The sequence below is a fragment of the Sminthopsis crassicaudata genome, chromosome 2 (genome assembly GCF_048593235.1).
Source record: "Sminthopsis crassicaudata isolate SCR6 chromosome 2, ASM4859323v1, whole genome shotgun sequence".
Lineage (NCBI taxonomy): Eukaryota > Metazoa > Chordata > Mammalia > Dasyuromorphia > Dasyuridae > Sminthopsis > Sminthopsis crassicaudata.
The window spans coordinates 467,323,286-467,344,539 of NC_133618.1; the positions used below are offsets into that span (position 1 = coordinate 467,323,286).

Genomic DNA, 21,254 nt, shown 5'->3' on the forward strand with positions numbered 1-21,254 from the left:
TAAAAATTTCAGCTGTGGGCCTGGTGACACTCTACATGTGTATGTTGTCCCAGGACCAGGCTGTTAGTTCAGAGAGGTAAATCACTGGCTTGCCATCAGGGACGCTGGCAATTCAGGAAACATGGTAGGTTCCATATGGTACCCAGAGTGATAAGATATGAAATCTTTCAGATCAATCACTGCCTCTGGAGTCAGAGGACCTAGAAGTAGGTAGCCAGAGTACCTTCCTCTGATGATTACCTTCCTGGCCTTCAATCCTCCTGGGCCTCAGTTTCCTTCATCCTTCATAGAAAAATGAAGGAGTTGGTCTACATCAATGGAGTCAAATACATATAAAAATGAGGACCACTGCCCTGTATATAAGGGCTGCACATTGACTTATAAAGGTTCACATTCACATTCTGTTGTTCAGTCAGACATGACTGTGACCCTATCCGGGGTTTTCTTGGCAAAGATACTGGAGTACCATTTTCCTTATCAGACTCATTTTATAGATGAGGAAACTGAGGCAAACAGTTTGGTAGCTAATCTTGCCCAGGGTTATATAGTTAGTAAGTGTTTGAAGCTAGATTTGAACTCGGAAGGATGAGTTTCCTGTGCCACCTCTTTGTCTTATATTATTAACATTATGTCCTATTGTATTTTTACATTTGCAATCTATTGTATGTTGCTGCTTTATTTTTATCTATTTCGTTAGGTATTTTTCAATTACATCTTCGTCTAGTCCAATGTCCGTTCAAGATGTCACAACTTGTGATGAGCCTCTGCAACTACAGGTTTGATTCCAGTCTCGCCCACCTGTGAAGTCCCTTCCAGCTATGATCCTACAAATAGTTTTTAAACCCCCCTCATAAGGTTTATATTTTTCTCCTTAAAAAAAAAATAAAAAGGTGAGTAAACAGTCTCAAAAAGGGACCGTGGAAAGCTGGCTCTGGCTCTGAGTTCATATTTAGTGGCGAAGCCAACAGTATATTTTTATTCTCCACTGCACCATATTGCCTAAATTCACGAAGTCTGGGCTCTCCTGCATCTCCCGCGTACTGCCAGGGATTCTCGGTACACACTAAGCGTTTAATAGCTGCTGTTTGGGGATGCTAACAGCGCCCCCCAGTGGCTTTAAGCCGGATTTTGGAGCAGAGCAACGAAGGGGAGGAAACCGGGCGGGGCGGTCACCATGGAAACCCCAGCGTACACATCCCCCACCCCTCTCCTTGCTAGCCCAGAACAGCCCTAGCATGCCCAGGTCGGCAGTCGCCGTAAGAGAGATGCCCGCGGTGCGGGGGAGGTTCGGGGATCGCGGCCCCCGCGATCGAAGCCCCCACAAAGCTAGATCTGAAGCCACATCTGAGTCCTCCATCCAGACCCCTCCGACCCCGCCCTCACTAGCTAGAACGGATTGGGCGCCTTTGACCGTGGGGAGTATAAAATACTTCAGTCGTCACAAAGGGGAGGTAAGCGGGGGTACGGATGGGGGCCAAAGCTGTGGTCAGTTGGAAGAGGGGCCTTTCTGGGCCCTGGAGCATCCCACAACCTCTTTCCCCAGATGCTGCATTCTGCCAGCACCCCAATCTAATTTCCCCCCAGCTTGCTACCTCTGCTGACTTCACTAATGCAGTCTGGGGGAATCATCCAGTCCAGATTAGATTCTTTGATGTTTATCTCAGACAAGTTCCCTTTTCCTCATTTCATGTACCCAGGGAGTCAGTCTTATTATGTCTGATCCCTCTCTATTCTCTCTAAAACAATTCCAATCCAGATGGACGATTGCAATGGCTTCTTAAAATGGTGTTGCTACCCTTTTAATCAACTCACCTCGGAGTTAGGTGGAATACTATAGGAACTAATAGGATAGACCTGGAAGAGACCTTATTGGTCATTTAGTTCAGGCCCTACATTTTATTATTTTTTTTAAATAAAGCTTTTTCTTTTCAAAACACATGTATAGATAATTGTCAACATTCATCCTTGCAAAACCTTATATTCCAAATTCTTTTTCCTCCCTCCCTTCTCCCTATCCCTTCCAATCCCCCAATATATGTTAAATATGTGCAATTCTTCTATACATATTTCCACAATTATCATGCTGCACAAGAAAAATCAGATCAAAAAGGATAGCCCTTCATTTTAGAAAGGAGGAAACTGAAGTCCAGCAATATTAAAATATGTATATATGTATTACACTGCTTTGCTTAAAATCTTTCAAAGTTTCCTATTGGCTTTCTCAATTCAGATCCTTCCTCTAGGCATTCAAGGCAGACATTACTCCCACCTTTTCGGCTTTATATTTTATTTTTTCTTTCCCTGTACTATCATTGTATGCTTCAGCCAAACTGGACTCCTTAACACACAGCAAATGTCCCAATGCTTTCTCCCTATGTGTGACTACTCACATTATCTCATTAATCCATGTCTTCTTTTCCCCTCTTCCTGTTGGATTCCTATCTCTCCTTTAAACCCCAATTCAAAGCCCTTTCTTTCATGAAGTATTCTTGATTTTCTTCCAAGTCTTTTCAGATGTCACATCAAACATTACATGTTTGTGATTCTATTTGATGTTATTATGTATTATAGTCATTTGTATATTTGTCAAAGTGTGATGATGTCATGGGAAATGTCTTAAAAGTCAGACGATTAGCTTGGCAGAGATTATTTGGTCTACACTCATTTCAAAGGATGAAAAAAGGAGTCTCATAAGAGTGAAGTGGATCCCAGGTAAGAAACAGGACAGTTAGAAATCTAATCCAGGTCAGGTGATTTCTAGATCCATTATTCTTTGCCTGGGTCCTGGAAGCAGCAGCATAAGGGTAAGATGAAGAGACCTCTGGATTTAAATGGTCAGACCTGTGTTTTCACCCTGATCCTGGAATTTATTAGCTAAGTAATCTTGGGCAAGCCACTTCACAAACTCACTTATTTTCTGTGTCCTTTGCTGTCAAGAGATATTGGCATGAGCTATCTCACAGACTTGATGTGAGAAAACAAACCTGTAAACCTTTATAAAGCTGGTATAGAAATAAAAACAATTATCACTGTTATCTCTTATCATTTTCCATGGAACTGTTTTAAGTAGACTTTTTCTTTTAACCTTCTAAGCAATATAATGCAACTAGCATATGTTAATATGTGCAGTATTAATGTGCAATTATATAGCAATATGCAAGAGATAAAAAAAGACAAAACAAAAGCAATCCCCGATCTCTAAGTACTCAAATTTTACTAGGAAAATGCAACATGTAAACAGATAATAATATGCATTATAATAAGGCTCTAGAGATCTGTTACAAGGGAGATCAGGAATGGCTTGTGAGACTAAGAGATGTCTCAAAAACTGGGCCTATAAGGAAGAGAAATTCTAAGAAATAGAGGTAAAGAGAGGGAGTGGGGTGGGAAGATAGATGGCTAAGGTGTGAGGAGAATAAGTAGGGCTATTGACTGAAAAGAATGGGGGAGTAACAAAGGGGAACTATGTGAAATAATTGGGGAAGATGGGAGAATATAAATTTGGGCTTTAAAAATGCTAAACAGGAGCAGCTAGATGGCTCAGTGGATAGAGCACCCTGAATTCAGGAGGACCCGAGTTCAAATGTGGCCTCAGACTCTTACACTTCCTAGCTGTGTGACTCTGGGCAAGTCACTTAACCCCAGATGCCTCAGCCAAAAAAAAAAAAAAAAGCTAAACAGAAGAATTTAAAATTTAGCTTAGAGATAATAAAGTACACTGAAAGTTATTAGAGCAAGGGAATTACATAGTCAGATCCCTGGTTTAAGGAAATTATGCATTGAAGAGTCCTGAATATGAGAATCCAATTAGAGATGGTTGATGATCTAGAACTGACATTCTGGAAACAGAAGGATATGGGGATCCTGCATATAGTTAATTGAACTTAAAAGGAGCTGATAAGATCATAAAGTCAAAAATACAAAGACAGAGACAGACAGCTACAGAGATAGACATACAGAGACAGAGACAGACAGAAAGACAAGGAAAAAGATCCAAGGAGAGATGTGTTTCCCCAGTGTCCAGTTTTTTAGTTTTTTTCTAAACTAAAATTTAGAAAGATTTATTTACTCTGCCCTATTGAGGGACTGAAGTTTATATGAGGCAATAATACTTTCAAGGAACCTGGTGAGTGGAATTACTGAATTAAATTACTAAATCATCAAACTTGATGGGAATTTTGAAACAATTTACAGAATGAAGCGTGCCCTCATGGAGGAAATACTATTGTTATTGACGATGTAGGTCACAGTTAAATTTAAGCTGATCACGATTTAGAGTCTTTCTTGAGAATGTTTAATCCAATCTCCTCACTTTGCAGATGAAGAAACTGGGACTTAGAAAGATGAAATGACTGCTACTCAGAGAGTTGTCTTTGAGCCCAGCATTCTTTCTAGGCTATCTGGCTACCTCCTTTTGGAACGGAATCCAATAGAATTATTCCCTCCCAGGTCAATTCGTGTGCCTTCTCTCCGGACACTCGGATCCTCCTCACGTGCTGTGATGACAACAAGGTGTACATGTGGGGGGCTCGGACTGGGAATTTACTACGGAGGCTGCCGGGCCACACAGGTGGGCGCGCTGCGGGGGCGTCCCATCCCGTCTCTCACCTGGGTCCCACCCTTCCTACTCCCACGCACAATTTTTGCCCTCAAGCTTGCTTGCAGACCAGCGCCCAATATCGTCCTCGGGGTGGTAACATAACTAACAGCTGTGGGGCCAGGCCGTCTGGGATGAGGTCTCACTTCTCCCTGCCAAGCTTCCCCCAATAGCTGCTCCAAAGACTTGACGCTCCAGTAGCGAGTCGGAAGTGAATCAAGAATTGCAGAGGAAAGGAGGAGGGAGGAAGGGTGGGTGGAGAGAAGTAGGATGCAGAGAACAGAGGTGGTCCTCTTCTAGCACCCTCGGACCAACCACTTTGGGGCTGCCTTCAGAGAGAAATGAGCAGTAAGAAAACTTCCAGATCCACGTACAGTAGTGAGGCTTTCTAGATCTTTGGTCCTTAATGATCCAGCTCTCAGAGGGTTTGATTTTGCTGGGGTTGTAAAAGATAAGTTTTTGGAGCCTTATTTCTTTATAACTGAACTAAATTATCTCAGATCCCTTTCAGATCTAACATTCTGTCCCAAGGATCCCTCCTTAGGCCTTTCCACCCTCACACTGCCTCTCCTTGACAGAAAAGAAAGGGGGAAAATAGGTTTGGAGTGAGTGGTTCAGTCCGACTTTTATTAACATCAATCACAATGACCGTCCCAATCCACCCCTTACTTGCTTACACCCCTTACATGGCTCTGGAGAAGGAAATTGCCTGAGTAAATGAGTAGTCAGAAAATTCTTCAAATCCCTCATGATTCACCATTTGTGACTGTGTCTCTTTAGGCAAGACACTTACCTTAGAATCTCAGCTGCTTTATCTGTAAAATGAAAATAATATTGCACCCACAATTTTCCCAGGGTCCTCATGAGGAAACCATTTTGTGGATGACCTTTTCTCGTTCTCCAAATAGCTTTTCTGCTTAAAGCCCATTTTGTTGTCTTAATTCATAAACTTTTATCTTACTCTGTAATATATGACACTCTTTTTAAAAGAACCTTTTGACACACTTTTTTATTCATTCTCTATTACAACCTGTCCTTTTTAAACTCAGTGGAGCTTACTGTGCTGCAATGTCAGACTCTTTTAGAGACTTCACACACACACACACACACACACACACACACACTTCTTGTTGGGACAATTCTCAATTGCATTGTTATAATTTCATTCTTGATCTTCATACTTTTTTTTTAGGTGCCTTAACCATAAGATCTTCCTAATCCTTTCTCCAAACTTTTAAAAATTTGCTTATTTGAAGTCTAAGTGATAATGGATAAATGTCTTAAATATGAAAAATAACATCTTACACAAATTAGATGAGAAAGGAAGAAATTACTTAGCTGATCTATGGACAGTGAAGGTAACAAAAGATAAAAAGGATAATCTTGTTTATGTAAAATTTAAGTCTTACACAAACAAAACAAATGCATCTAAAATTAGAAGAAAAAAAAATTTCACAAGTTTCTCTGATTAGGATCTCATTTCCAAAATATAAGAGCCATTCCCCAGTTGATCAAAGATCAAAGTCAAAGATATGAACAGATAGTTCTCAAGAGAAGAAAATCCAAGCTATTAATATAGCCATATGAAAAAAATCTTCCACATCATTTAAGAATTAAAGAAATGCAAATTAAAGTAACTCCAAGGTTCTACCTCATGTCCATCAGATTGCAAAGTTGACAACAAAAGAAAAATGAAAAATTTTGGAGGAGCTGTAGAAAACAGGCACACTAATACAATGTGATAGAATTGTCACTGGTCTAGCCATTTTGGAAAATGATTCTAGAATTATGTACCCAAAAGTCAATCAACTGTGTATAGCCTTTCCCCTGGAGATATCACATCAATAGTAGAACTATACTTCAAAGACATCAAAAAAAGAAAAAGGCCAGTATGTACAAAGTATTTATGGCAACTCTTTTTGTGGTAAAAAAAAGAAATAAAAATCAAAGAAGTTCCCATCAATTAGGGAATACTGCCTTTTTTTTTTTTTTTCTGAGGCAATTGGGGTTAAGTGACTTGCCCAGGGTCACACAGCTAGGAAGTGTAAAGTGTCTAAGGCTGATTTGAACTCAGGTCCTCCTGACTTCAGGGCCGAAACTCTATCCACTACACCATCTAGATGCCCCAGGAATACTGTTAACACAAAAGAAATGATGTCTGGGAAAATGAAACCTGGCAAGATTTGTAGGACCAGGTACACAGTAAAGTGAACAGAACTAGAAGACCAATTTATATAACAGCATTGTAAAGACAAATAACTTTGAAAAGACTTAAGATTTCTAACAATGCCAATTGAGAGAATGCCTATAAATGAATGGCTGAACAAACTAGGGCATATGATTATTATGGAATACTATTGTGTTTGCAAGAAATGATGCACAAGAAGGTTTCAGAAAAACTTGGGAAGACATATAAATTGAAACAAAGAGCCAGAAAAATATTGTAGACAATAATAGAAATATTGTATGATGATCAACTGTGAATGACTTAGCTATTTTCAGAAATACAATGATCCAAGATAATTCCAAAAAACTTAAGATAAAATATGTTACCTATCTCCAGAGGAAGAAGTGATGGAATCTGAATGTAGATTGAAGCATATTCTTTTTAAACTTTATTTTTCTTGGGTTTTTTTTTTTTTTGTCTGTTTTCCTTAGTAACATGGCTGATATGAAAATCCTATGCATGATTGCACATATATCTATATCAAATTGCTTGCCTTCAAGGAGAAAAGTGGTGGAGAAGGGAGAAAATTCAGAACTTGAAAAAAATTTTAATGAATATTAAAAAATATCTTACATGTAACTGGAAAAAATATAATTAAAAAAAAAATCCTAACTAATGTGATAGCTGGCCTCTTTCAAGGGAGGTGATGGCTCAGGGTAAGGCTTGAAGAATAGTTTTTAGACATGAGTAAGCAGAAATTTGTTTTGCTTGACTATGTGTATTTGTTACAAGAGTTTTGTTTTGTTTTTCATTGAGGAAAAGAGCTAAGGTAGAAAATATATATATATTTTTAAACTAAAACCATTTTTTAATTTTAAAAAAGTCTAAGGAATAAGTCTGATTATGCCCAGTATTTCCCAAAGAGTCTTCTCAAAATTCTTGTCATTACCAGTTCCTTTTTGGTGATTAAAAGTAATTCTGGAGTTCAGTTTCGTTCAGTTTCCTTTATTTTTCACAATATTTGTGTAACTGCCCACTAAAAACTTCCTTTGATGTCTCATGGCAATGGCCTTGGTTTCTTGAAAACTATGGCAACAGAGCATAAATTTAGACAGGAGCTAATGGAATAAAAACTCAGCATTGACAACATCATTGTGAAGAGTCTTTTATCTGAAAACTAGCTTAGATCAGGTCACCAGTGGTGTTTCAACACCAAAATATGAATTTTTTCAATCTTATCAACAGCCTTCTTTTAAGTCAGGAAAGGATTTGTGAGGTGTGTTAGTGAATGGAGTGACCAAATGGTCAGAGATACTGAACAAACTACAGACTGTCAATGTTGAATGTTCTCTCTGTGTGTGTATATATATGTATGTCCTCTCTGTTTATCTGTCTCTGTGTATCTGTACCTCTGTTTCTGTCTGTCTGTCTTTATCTCTGCCTATTATCTCTCTATATGTCTCTTTCTCTCTTTTCTTCCTTCTTTTTCTATTCCTAGCTTTCTCTTTTCTATGTATCTATCTCTCTGTCTATCTATCTAGGTAGTTACTAGAATCATATCTCATATCATATCAGTGCTAGAAAGAACAGTAGAGAATCCTCTAATCTAACTCCTTTCATTTATAGACAAGACTGCAGCTCAGAGTTGGTAATAGCAGAACTAGGCCCAGGACCCAGGTCTCCTAGCTGCTTAGTGTTTTTTTCAGAAATTCAGAATCTCATAAATCACCCAGATCAGTCCCATAGCTCCATAGAAATGTTCTCTACAAAGTCCCCAATATCTTCCAGCCTTCATTTCACATATTGCCTTCAGAGCCAAGATATTTTGCTGGTTTGTAGCTCTTTGATCAAATTTTGAATCTTGTACCTTTACTATACTCAAGCTGTTTGCTGGCTTATTAATTTGTCTCCTCCCATGATAAGAAATCATCCCATTCATACCATGACAAAACCCCTTACTTCAAGCTCTCTAGAGTTAGAGTCCCCCAAATGTCTCCTTTTCTTTGTCCATTTACCAATAAATTTTCCAGTCAACAGTAAGGAATATCTCTCTGTACTATATTCATCCCCAATCCACTGCTGCCATTAATGTCAGATTATACACTGGATAACCATCAACTAAATGCAGAGTTAGGAAACTCTCAGATAATTCTCAGACTGGGAAGAACAGGAAAATAATGCTCCAGCCTGAAATCTCTACCTCTTCTGACCATGGCATGTTCTGGCATGGAACATTGATAGTGCTTAATTTATTACCTCTGTGTGGCACTTTGAAATTAAGTGAGTTAATTAAAGTATTATTATCCCTATTTTAGAGATGAAGAAACTAAGGCTGAAAGATCAAATGAATCAGAAACATGAATGGAATGGAAAGAGGAAAGAGGGAGAGGAAGAGAGAAAGGGAAAGAGAGACAGAAACAGAGTGAGAGACAGACACAGACAGACATATGGACAGAGAGAAAGTGAGTGGGAGGGAGAGAGAGGAGAAAAAAATAGATTAAATGGTAAATAATAAATAGCTAGATAATAGGTGGTAGATAGGGAGGTATATAGATGATTGATAGATAACAGATAATAGATGATAGATATATTGTGTATCCTACATACTGGGATATTGAGTTCTGAGAAAAGAAATATAAGCAAATGAAATAGTTTGTATCCTCATGAAGTTTACTCTTCCAATGGATGAAGATAAAACAAAAAGAGCCTAGAAAGTGGTTGAAGGGCTAGATGGAAAAAAAGACTGAGGAGTGGGGTGATTGTGAATATCATAACTACACTCAAATTACAAATTCCTTGAAGGCAAGGAATCACTTTTGTCTTTGTGCCCTCAATATAGTAGGTAGATGCTTACAGTTGCTTGCCTAAGATCAGTAAGTTTCAAAACCAAGAATAAAAACCAGATTTTCTAAATCAAAGAACCTCAGATCAGAAGGGGACCTCAAAAAAGATCCAGAACAGAAATTCCCTCTATAACAATCCCAACAACTAGTCATCTAGCCTTCACTTGAACATTTCTCATAACTTAACACTTTTATGAACCTATCCAATACATTTTTGGACATGGGTGATTATTAGAAAATGCTTGACTAAGTCAAGCATAACTGTAATAACTAACATTTATATAACATTTTAAATTAGCAATGTACTTTACAAATACTATCTCAAATGAAATAGGTGTTATTATTCTTGTTTTATAGATGAGGCAGATGAATCAAAGGTTTAATGACTTATTATGGAGCACATAGTTAATGAGGAGCTAAGGCAGGATTCGAACTCTGGGCTTTTCTTTTTCCTGAATCCAGGTCTAGCACTCTGTCCACTTTGCCTAGCTGCCTGTTCCCACTACATCTTTCCTCCAGTTAGCCATCCTCACCTGACACGGTCTATCATGCTCTCACCATTCTGGTTATCTTGTCAGTAGCCTTCCTTAAAAAAACAAATGGCAGAGAACCCAACACAGTACTCTAGTTGTAATTTACCAGGAGAGAGCATAGTAGGACTGTTAATTCCTTAGTCTCTGATACTATTCATTCACTGTTAGTATCACTTGCTAGCTGTGTTAACTTGGGCGAGGGTCCTTCCCTCTATGGGTCTTTATCTGTAAAATGAGGAGCCTAAGTAGGCCCCTTCAACATTCTCAATTGCTGTGGTTCCAAGTCCATTGACACAGAAGACCCTATTGTAAGGGGTCTAGATCATTAACTTCTAGGGCTGGGGCTGGATACTAAACAGCACAGATGAAAGTAGTCTTTCTTCAGCCTTAGAAGATTGGCCAGAAACCCTGAGGGTCTTCCCCTCCCAGATTTATTTATTTAGATTTTTTTTTTTGGACTAGGTGAAAAGGCTATTTTTTGCCTCAATTGCTATACCCAACCTTAATCACTGAATGGGTGTGGCCTTGGGTCAAACTGAGATCCATTAAGATTTTAGCTTCCAAAGGCCCAGGCCTCCCACTGCATCCAGGGCCATCTCCAGTCATCCTGATCTATGATCTGGTCACTTTCCCCAGATGCTCTGGAAGGGAAGGTGAGGCTGGTGACCTTGCCCAGCCCTCCCCTCACTTGCATGTCCTGGTTTCACCTCCCTGATGTCATGGTCCCCTTTGACAAAGGTCAAATAATGGCTGACCTGCAAGAACCCAGATTACTGGGCCTCATCCCTAAGGGCTCAGACCCCTGTATCCATTCCATTAAGGCCATAAGGTTTTCTGGAGCTTATTTACACATATTTGTTATTCCTTGTTCTTCCCAATGATTGTGAGCTCCCTACATGATGGACCCAGTCCTGATCTTTCTCTTTTACAGCTCCAGTGTTATTCTGCAGATTCTCTCCTGATGGCAGATTTTTTGCAAGTGCCTCTCGTGACTGCACAGTCCGGTTGTGGGATGCCCAAACTACCCGGTGCATCCAGATTCTGAAAGGTAACCTGAAAGAAAAAGATTAGGGCATGGAGGAGGAGAAAGGAAGGGAGGCTTTGTGGCCTGGGGATCACCATTGGCTTCAGTTAGTTTGGTGTGGAGCCAAGGACTTGGGTTGGAATCCTTTTCTAATCTGTGTGACATTAAATAAGTCACAACCTCACTGGGCCTCAGTTTTCTTAGCTGGAAAAGGAAAGCACTAGACTAAATAAAAGGTCAGCAAACTATGGCCTGAGGCCCAATCCTGATCTGGTTTTGTGCATCTCTCAAACTAAGAGTAGATTAAGAGGCCTGGAGTCAGGAGGATTATCTTCCTGATTTTAAATCTGGCTTCAAGCATTTATTGACTGTGTGACCCTGGGCAGGTCATTTAATCCTGTTTACCTCAGTTTCCTCAATTATAAAATGAACTGCAGATGGCCAACCATGTCAGTATCTTTGATTTCTTCCTTCATTCCAAAGACAGATATTGAACTTAGAGTACAGATGCTTGGCTTTGAATGCCTTTGGCTTGTCACCTTGAAATTTATAAAGTTTAGATCAGAACATGACTTTTCAGGGCAACAACTAGGTGGTGGTGTGAATAGTGTACCAGTCCTGGAGTCAAGAGGACCTGACTTCAAATCTTCAAACCACTAAATCCCAAGTGTCTCCAAAACCTTAACTTCTCCCAAACTCATTTTTCTCAGGATTCCAGTCCAGGTCTCTTGTTCTTTCTTGCTGAGACGGAAAGATTGGGCTTAGAGTCCAAGTTCAACATCAAGTATCAGGAATCCTCACTATATCACACTTGACCTTGGTCATCTGGTTACTGCTTGAAGATCCCCAAGGAAGAGGGAGTCGCCACCTCCACAGACAACCCATTCTACTTTGGGATAATTAATTGTTAGGAATTTTTTCCTAACATTAAATCTACAATTGTCTTATTTTCAACTTCTACCCATTTCTCCCATGGGGTCAAGCAAAACAAGGTTAATCCGTATTCTACATCCTCGCATCTAAACTATGGTTTAAGAATTCATATGAGGTTTCATAACTGAATGTGGGAGTCACAAAATTATGATTTATTATCAGTAAGTCAATATATTGTCAGTTTGACTTGTATACCTATTTTATATACCTGTATATCTGGGATTGTGTAAAAATTTCTCAGGCAAGAAGGGGTCATGAGTGGAGGAAATTTAAGAAGTCTTACTCTACATGATGACCTTTCCAATGATCAGGTTCTTCCCTCATCTGAATACTCACCAGCTTATCATGTTCTTCTTACACTGTATAGCTTAGAATTGGAATAAATTGTTCTCATCCACCAATTCTGCCTATCTGTTGTCTTAACCTGGTTTAGCCAGTATACCAAGACAGTTTTACAGGGAAGTAGGCATTGTGGAGGGCTTAAAGTTTGAAAAACCATAAAGACACCAGTCAATTGCTGCATCCTTGGCCATTGCCAGTCCTCTTGACTTTTGTCTTACCATGGACTTTGATGACTATGGAAAGGAGAGTGAGGCTGACAACTTTATGCAACTTTATCTCACTTAAGTCCAATTCAGACTCAGTCAACATCACAGTGATGTCAAAAGACATCTTTTAAACAAAGGAGGAACAACAGCCTAGAGCTGAATTCGGGTATTCCAGATATGAGTCCTGAGAAAAGGATTCAGTATAGACAGCTTCTGTGGAGTTACTTTCTAAGTATACAAGTATCACAGGCCCTAAAGAGCTGATAAAAACCAGGTTGTGAGATTTACTATGTGACTTGGGATCACCTATTCATCTACCTCCCAAAGATTTTTCTTGATGAATCTTTTTACCACTCATTACCTCGGTTTCATCTTTCAGAAAAGATGAGTTATGCTGTGAGGCATGTCACTGAGATCACAAGTACAGGACAGAGGAGACTTGCATGAAAAAGGTCTAGGAGTTTTAGTGGAGCATAAATTTGTGAGTCAAAAGTATGATGTGGAAAAATCAAAAGCAAAATCCTAATGTGATCTTGGACTAAATTAAGAGCAAAGGAGCTTTTTGGGAAAATACATATATATGTAGGTAAAGTATGTGTATGGCTCAAGGTTAGTGTAGGGTGATCATCATAGCTTGTGAAATTTGAAGTACTCTTTCCAACAATGAAATGATTCAGATCAGTTCAATAATCTTGTAATGAAGAGAGCCATTTACACTCAGAGAGAGGACTGTGGGAACTGAGTGTAGATCACAACATAGCATTTTCACTCTTTTTGTTATTTGTTTGCATTTTGTTTTTTTCTCAGTTTTTTTCCCTTCTTGATTCGATTTTTCTTTTGTAGCAAGATAATATACATATATTGAATTTCATATGTGTTTTAACATATTTAACATGTATTAATTTACCTACATCTATCTGGAGAATAGGAGGAAGGAGGGGAAAATTTGGAACACAAGGTTTTGCAAGGGTCAATGTTAAAAAAATTATCCATGCATGTTTTATAAATAAAAGGCTTTAATTTTAAAAATTCAAAAACATAATAAGACTAAATTAAAAAAAAAAAAAAAAAAAAGAAACTTGAAGTACTTTCAAAGTAAGCTACCATTATTAATCAATTCAGGGTTTTTCAAAGTTCTATAGGTCCATATCAAATATGGGGATGGGCATGGGTGGGCAAAGCCTCAAGGAAGGGAGGTCCTGTGCCTATGGAATGATTGTCTCTTGGAATTCCCTCATCATTTCTAAAGGAGTCCCAACTCCACATGTGAGAAACTGGTGCTCATTTTCATTCTCTCTCTCTTTTTTTTTAAATCATAGGTTTTTTATTTTCAAAATATATGCAAAGATAGTTTTCAACATTTACCCTTGCAAAACCTTGTGTCCCAAATTTTTCTCTTCCTTCTTCCCACCCCCTGCTCTAGACAGCATTCACTTTCATTCTCATAAAAACTTTGGGAGATAGGTGAATTGAATAAGTGATCAGAGGTCACACCATAAATCTTACAATCTGGTTTTTACCTCCAAACCTCTAGGACATATGGTGTACATGTATTTATAAAATACATATAGCATAGAGTCTTTAGCAAGAAAGGACCAATCACCACCTTTCCTCTGCCTTGTACCATTCTTTTTATGCTGCAGATTGGGCAGACCACCAGTGTTGGGGGCTAATTGTTTCTATTTCACATACCCTGTCTGCACCGGGGTCTTCCAGGTCATTCCCGGGGTGTGGAGACAGTCAGCTTCAGTACAGACTCTAAACAGCTGGCATCTGGAGGCTGGGACCGCAAGGTTATACTCTGGGAAGTACAGGTATGGGAACTGGGAAAAACTAGGTATGGTGTGTGTATGGGGGGGAGGGTTAAGGATCTGGGTCTACAGGAATAGGGCTTCCCCCCACAAGAAGCCCTACATTGTCTATCCTAGGAAACTCACCTAATAGAGATTCACAAAATGATTGGGAACTTGTTCACATTTCATCAGCAATCATCATTCTAGAGTCCTTAATACAAGTATTTTATATGTTAATTGATTTCATTGTGGGCATGGGGGTTGAAATGAATAGAGAATTGGAAGTCTCTGAGGAATGAATAAGTTAATTAGATTTTAGCATAGGGAATACTAGAACATAGAACTATTTATTCCAGCTGAAAGGGAATAGAACTCAGATTTCTCAAGTGAATCAAGAAATGGTGACAATGGTCTGCCCTACTTCATAGCTATTTATTTTTGAATGAGAATCCACCTAGGAGTCAGCAGAGCATAATGAGAAGATACTTGGATGGGAGGCTTGGATTGAGGCAACTGGAGTTAAGTGACTTGCTCAGGGTCAGCTAGTAAGTGTTAAGTGTCTGAAGGCTCAATTTGAACTCAAGTCCTCCTGACTTTAAGGCCAATTCTCTATCCACTGTGCCATCTAACTGCTCCCCCAACTATGTTATGTTGAGGAAGCCACAACTTCTTTGAGACTCAGTTCCCCTATCTACAATGGGGGCACTAGACTAAATGATTTTTAACACCTCTTACTTCTAATGTTTCTCCTTTGCAAGCATTCTAGTTTGATGTATATATTTAGGCAAATTTTCCTTTTCTTTTAGACGGGCCAAATCATCACTCAACTCCTTGGACATCAAGATGCCATCCAAAGCAGTGACTTTTCACCCAATTCAGAATATCTTGTAAGTGTGACCTACCTCTTCAGCACATGTAGTGGTGGGCACCTTGGCCTTCAATAACTGTCCTTGTGTAGATTAACTAGCACTCCTACATTTTATTCACACATATCCCCGCAAACCCCTCCATCCAAATTCAGCCATTTACCAAGTTCTCTTGATTCTGCCTCCCACAACATGCTTTGTATAACATTGTTTAGTTTAGTATCTGGTGCCAGAGAAGCACTTAATAGGTACTTTTTCATGCCTTCAGTCATTCATATACAGAGAGACCCCTTCTTTCTATACTCCTTTTTACTTCTCTAGTTCAAGCTCTACAAATAAACTCTTTAATCTGATATTTGAAATCCTCCATAGTCAGGCTCCAATTTATCAATCCAACCTTATTTCAAATTACTTCTTTTGATTAAGTGTTCCAGAATCTCAACCTAGACTCTTGCTTCTGCCTACATATGCATATAATGCCTGAAATGCATTCCTTAGCTCTACCTATTAAAAAAAAAAAAAAAAACAAAACCTCTTCCTTATATACTCTAACTCAGGGCCCCTAATCCTCCTTACATTCCATTCCCCCCACACACACACCTTTCTTTATCTTTCCCTACTCAAATGAAAGTTTTCCTAGAGCACTTAGTCTGGATTTCTACTTGGCCCTTTATTAATTTTCCTTGCTTTATCTACATGGATACTGAATTCCTACCCATCCCCAAGTTACTGTTAAGCTTAGTGAGGGGCAAAGACCACATAATTTTTTCATATTACCATCCCCCGACCTTAAATACAATATTTCTATATGGTAAATGCTTTACAAATGTTGTTTACAAGTGAACCCAGTTGGTAAGATATCAGACTAACGTGGTCTCCTATCTCCCTCCCCCAGAGGCAGCATGTTATAGTAGAAGACTATCTTTGGAATCAGAAATCCAATCCTGCTTTTTGACACATACCAGTTGTATATCTGTAAGAAAGGCACTTTTCAGTATCTCAGTCAACTCTCTAAGACTAAGTTATGGATGAATTTAACTGCAGAGGGAATTTCTACATAGGTATCATAAAGTCCAGATCCTCCCTGTCATTCCAACCTCTCTTACCCACCAAAAAGCTCAAATCTTCAAAAACATTCCCTCTTCCCAATAGAAAATGAAATACCAAAAATGGTTGAGTTGCCAAAGTCCCATCAAACTTCCTTTGCTCTCCTTATCTTCCTCCAGTTCTCTTATTCCCAGAGTCAAGCAAACAAAGCACCTTCCAAAACACTATTCCCAGTAAAAACTAATCAAGGAAAAGTAGGATATTGTATTTAAAAGTCTCACAGCCTGGTTCTCTTCATACCAAGCTACTAAAAGCCTGGGTAAAATGGGATGATCACTCCACTTTGTTGGTATATGGGATGTAAGAGTTTAGACAACTAAGTTTAAGCCATGGAGTCAAATGAATATAGAGTCAGCTTTGGATTCAGGAAGACTGGGTGAATCTCCTTTCTAATACTTAAGTGGTTGTGTGACCCAGGGGACCTCTCAGTAATCTTGGCAATTCTCTAAGATAAAGATGCAGAGGAGGTGCTAACTGCGTTGGTAGAGAGAGTTTACTTATGTGGGAGTTCCCCAAACCAATGAAATTACAAATCTGTTCCTTGATTCTGAATCCTGGATTCTTCCTACTCTTTAGCATTGCCTCTCTCTTTGAATGTTTTTTTTTTTTTAAATGATAAAAAATACATTTAATTGCTTACTATGTGTCTGGCACTATATTAAGCAGAGAAATGAATAAGCATTCGTGTACCAGGTGCAAATAGGTGTAAAACTTATGGAGATGTAAGTGCTATGATTATTGCTGTTTTACTATTGAGGAACCCAAGACAGAATTTGAATTTAGGTCTTCATGACTCTAGGCCCAAGGTTCTTTTCACTGTATCACCTGGTTGCCTCTACTAACAATGCCAGGGTTTGCAAATAGCTAAGAAACAGGGTAGAAGGTATCTTTATTCTGGGCAAGAAAATGTGAATGTTCACTTCTCATAGCCCAATCATCCTAGGATAAGATTCCAGTGGGAGAGAATGAGAAAGAGAAAGCTGGCCAGTGTGAATGGCATAACCTAAGTCTTTTTTGTTATTGTTTGAAATTCTCTTTTTATGAATTTGACAAACATCAGCATGAACATTTTAGTATCCTAAGGACATAGAGAAAGAGTGATATATGAAACTGTAAACTTCTGTTACATACAATGTTTTTTTTTTTTTTAAATGTGTGTTGCACTTAACATGGAATAACAAAATTGCCCTGGTGGTCTTCTTGGTCCCCTTCAAAACATCTTATTGTTTTCTTCTGTGTATTTTTTCAATGTTTCATTGATTCTTTTTTTCTTCTCCATCAGTATCACTTCCCAACAGTTTTTTCCTTAAAACTCCTATCTAGTCCTCCAAAATAGATGTAATATGTGACAAAATACACTTAAGCAAAGCAATGGACACATGGGTCACATTTGAAAATGTACCTCATTTTGCATCTCTCTGGTAGTCTTCTCTGCCAAGAGGTAGGAAGAATGTTTCACTTTCAGTTTTTGAAGTCATGATTTCGATCACTGAATTGCTCAAGTTTTTTTTTTAACATCTTTCAAATTAATTTTCTTTTACATTATTATGGTCATTGTGTAAATTATGCTCCTGCTTCTGCAGATTTCACTGCATTCATTCCTACAAATTTTTCCAGGTTTCTCTTCATTTGTCATTTTTTTCTTCATTTTATAGGGTCCAGTTTATATAACAGGTAGCATGATGGGCCTATCTAAGTTTAATTTCAGAGCAAGGGAGACCTGGGAATCCTTTCTTTGATGGTATTGGCTATTTGAGCCTGGGCAAATCACTTTAATCTCTCAAAAGTGGGCTAGCCTAAGGCTTCTTAAACTTTTCTTACTTGCAACCCCTTTTTTGCCTGAAAAAAGTTTACAGGACCTCAAGTGTCTAAATTTATAAAATAGGTATATAAATCAAATAAGTCATAACTTTGCAAGCCCCATATTCAATTATGAGATTCATATGGGATTGTGACCTAAAGTTAAGAAAACTGCTTTAGTCAAGTTTCTTTTTGGGGGGAGAAGAAAAAGGGGAGACAATTGGAATTAAGTAACCCAGGTCACACATCTAATACCTAAGGCCAAGTTTAAGCTTCATGACTCTAGGCCCAGTACTCTATCCACTTTGCCACCTATTTATCCCTTAATGAACTCTAAGATTAATTACAAAAGTATCCTTAATCAGCATATGCAGTTAGTAACTATTTGATGATAGTTCCAAATTGCTTTCTAGAATGGTTGGATGGATTCCCAGTTCAACCAACAGTTCATTAATGTGGCTGTCTGTATAGACCTGCCATCACTCTATTCTGTGGTTTTTTCCCCTTATTAGCATTTTCCTTTTTTTGGCTTAAGTTTTATCAACCTGATGGGCATGAAGCAGAACCTTAGAATTGTTCATGTGTATTTCTTGATCACTTGCATCTTTGGCTTACTTTGGCAAACCAGTTTGATTAGTATGCCAATTGTAATTTAGATAGTATTAGGTTTTTTATATTAACAATAATTTTATTTAAGTTTTATATTTTGAAATTTTATAGAATTCTTGAATTATCTTGGTACAAATAGAATCTTGCTAGCCTAGCATTGTTTTTCAGCGTGAAGATGATTTGAAGTGACCAGTCATTTGAAGCCTGGCAATTTGTGATGGCTTCTAACTTGACATAGATCCTATCTCACCTGTCTTAGTGTTTTCAGGGCAATTAGTTGCTCTACTAGTTTTCAGGTTGCTTCAAATCATGCAATCTGTATAATCTAAAAGGGGGTTCTGGGTTGTCTTCATCCCCTTATAGAAGATGGCTGTTCTCACTGTTGCCATGAAGGGCTTCTATGCAGATAAAGGACCACTCTGGCTTCAGAGGATTTGGGTCATTTTTCTCAGTCACTTCATAAAGCCCCCAGGTCTTTCCCTAGTGGTTGGCAAAAAGTAGCTTCTGCCTCACACAATGTTGAATCTGAGATGGTCTTTTCTCCAAAGCTCATATCACATTTTCTTTTGAGACAGGCTACTGGCTCCTGGGATGCTACAGTCCAAGTCTGGGATCTGCACTCACTGGATAAGATTAAAAATAAAGTACTGGAAGGCCACAAAGGAAATGTCAGCTGTGTGTGTTTCTCCCCATCTGGGCTCCTGGTAAGCTGCAATTCTATTCCTTAGAAAGGAGGGAAGGCATCTCAGGAATGACTACTGCCAAAACACTATCATTTGTTCCACAGGCCTCAGGTTCCTGGGACAAAACCATACGCATCTGGAATCCTGAGACAGGAAAACTCCTAGCCAAACTGTTAGGACATCTGACTTGGGTGAAGAGCATGGCCTTTTCTGCAGATGGGCTTCGAATGGCTAGCTCAGAATACTCTGAGATGGTAATCCTGACTTCTTTTCAGCTCAGAACTGGGCTCCAGTGTATCCTATCTATAAGGTCTCTTAATACTACAGCAAGTGCTACCTTTGGAGACAAAGAAACTGAATTCTCGTCTGCTAAGGAAGCAGGCTTCAAACTTAAAACCTGGACTAGACCAGAGGTTTTAAGTGCTCCTGAGGCCCAAACCACATTAAAATATATCTGGAAGATATTTAGCAAAATAAACAAAATATAATGTGCCTTTCCTAGTCATTAAGTGGCCTCCTCTCTATTTGAGTTTAGCACCATTGAAAGATGACCTCAAAAGAAAAAATCTTTTGAATCCCATGTGAGCTGTGAACAGCTGCTGACTCTGTATAATGGCCTAAATGGCTTTTGTCTACCATCTCTCCTGCTTCATTCTTGATTGTTGCCAGATAAGAATGAGCAAGGTTGGCCAGTCAGATCTACAAAAACTTTCAGGGTTCCTCTAGCTACTATAAGTGCATCAGAGTTAGATTATAGAGATCTTGCCAGGAATCGAGCCTAGTTATTGATTTGCTTTTCAACATTCAGATAATTTCCATAACAAGAACCTAAATTTAAAAAGCAGACTAAAATAAAAATGGCTTCATAGGATCTTTCTATAGGACTGAGCCTAAGTCTTCCGAGTAACAATATTTTGCTGACTTTTCTCCCTTTTTAAATAGGTTAAAATCTGGGATTGCACAACTGGAAAATGTACAGAGAGCCTGAGGGTAAGATATGGCATGGGGCTGTGAGGGTAGAAGAGTCTGGTTTAAGTCAACAGGTGACATATACCCCAACAATCAACAAACTGATTCTTAGAGCATCCAAACCATGGAGCAAAACAATAACATTTTTGGTAGAACTAAAATTTTTAAGGTCATCTAGTACATCATTCATAAAGGAATGAATGAGATCAGGTGACTGTCAGGGTCACTCAATTATTTTAGTGATAGACTTGGGACTTAAGAATCAGATCTTCTGGCTCCTAGCTCAAGGCTGTTTTTTACTTTATTTTTTGTAGGGAGTTTTAGAAGTGGCCCATGTCTGTGCTTTCACCCCAGATGGGAAATTGTTGGTTTCGGGGTCAGCTGATCACCGAATATTTGGAGAAGGAACTGCAGATTGTCAAGTATTTGGAGAATATTCCAAGCGCTGTCAGAGGAGCCATTCAACCACTCCAAAGTCAACTATAAGTGAAAACTGTTCCAAGGCCAGCGAAATACGCAATTCAAGTGTACGTTACATGGAATCAGGAGCCACAATGAAAAGAGCTAGGAACAGCACCATTTCCCCTTTAGGACAAGAACCGAAAATCTAAGATCTAAGTCAAGTGATAGGGAGTTTAAAAGAAACGGTGTTCCGTTAACCTTAAATTCAACTATCAAGAGAAACTAAGTCTTCTTATGAAATGAGTACCTTAAATGATAATCAATAAAGAATCAAGACATTCCAGCCTCAATTTCTTAAAAGAGATCAAGGGTCTTCCTCA

At 38.7% G+C, this 21,254-nt stretch overlaps 1 protein-coding gene across 1 annotated transcript; it reads left to right on the top strand.

The window, feature by feature from the left end:
• Positions 1–1,192: 1,192 nt before the first annotated feature.
• Positions 1,193–21,213, top strand: WDR38 (WD repeat domain 38). Its single transcript, XM_074293066.1, has 9 exons — positions 1,193–1,451; positions 4,450–4,570; positions 11,072–11,188; positions 14,362–14,459; positions 15,245–15,325; positions 19,396–19,524; positions 19,608–19,757; positions 20,446–20,493; positions 20,787–21,213. The coding sequence occupies exons 1-9, from the start codon at positions 1,236–1,238 to the stop codon at positions 21,081–21,083; spliced, it is 1,257 nt and encodes a 418-aa protein (XP_074149167.1). The 5' UTR covers positions 1,193–1,235; the 3' UTR covers positions 21,084–21,213.
• Positions 21,214–21,254: the final 41 nt, after the last annotated feature.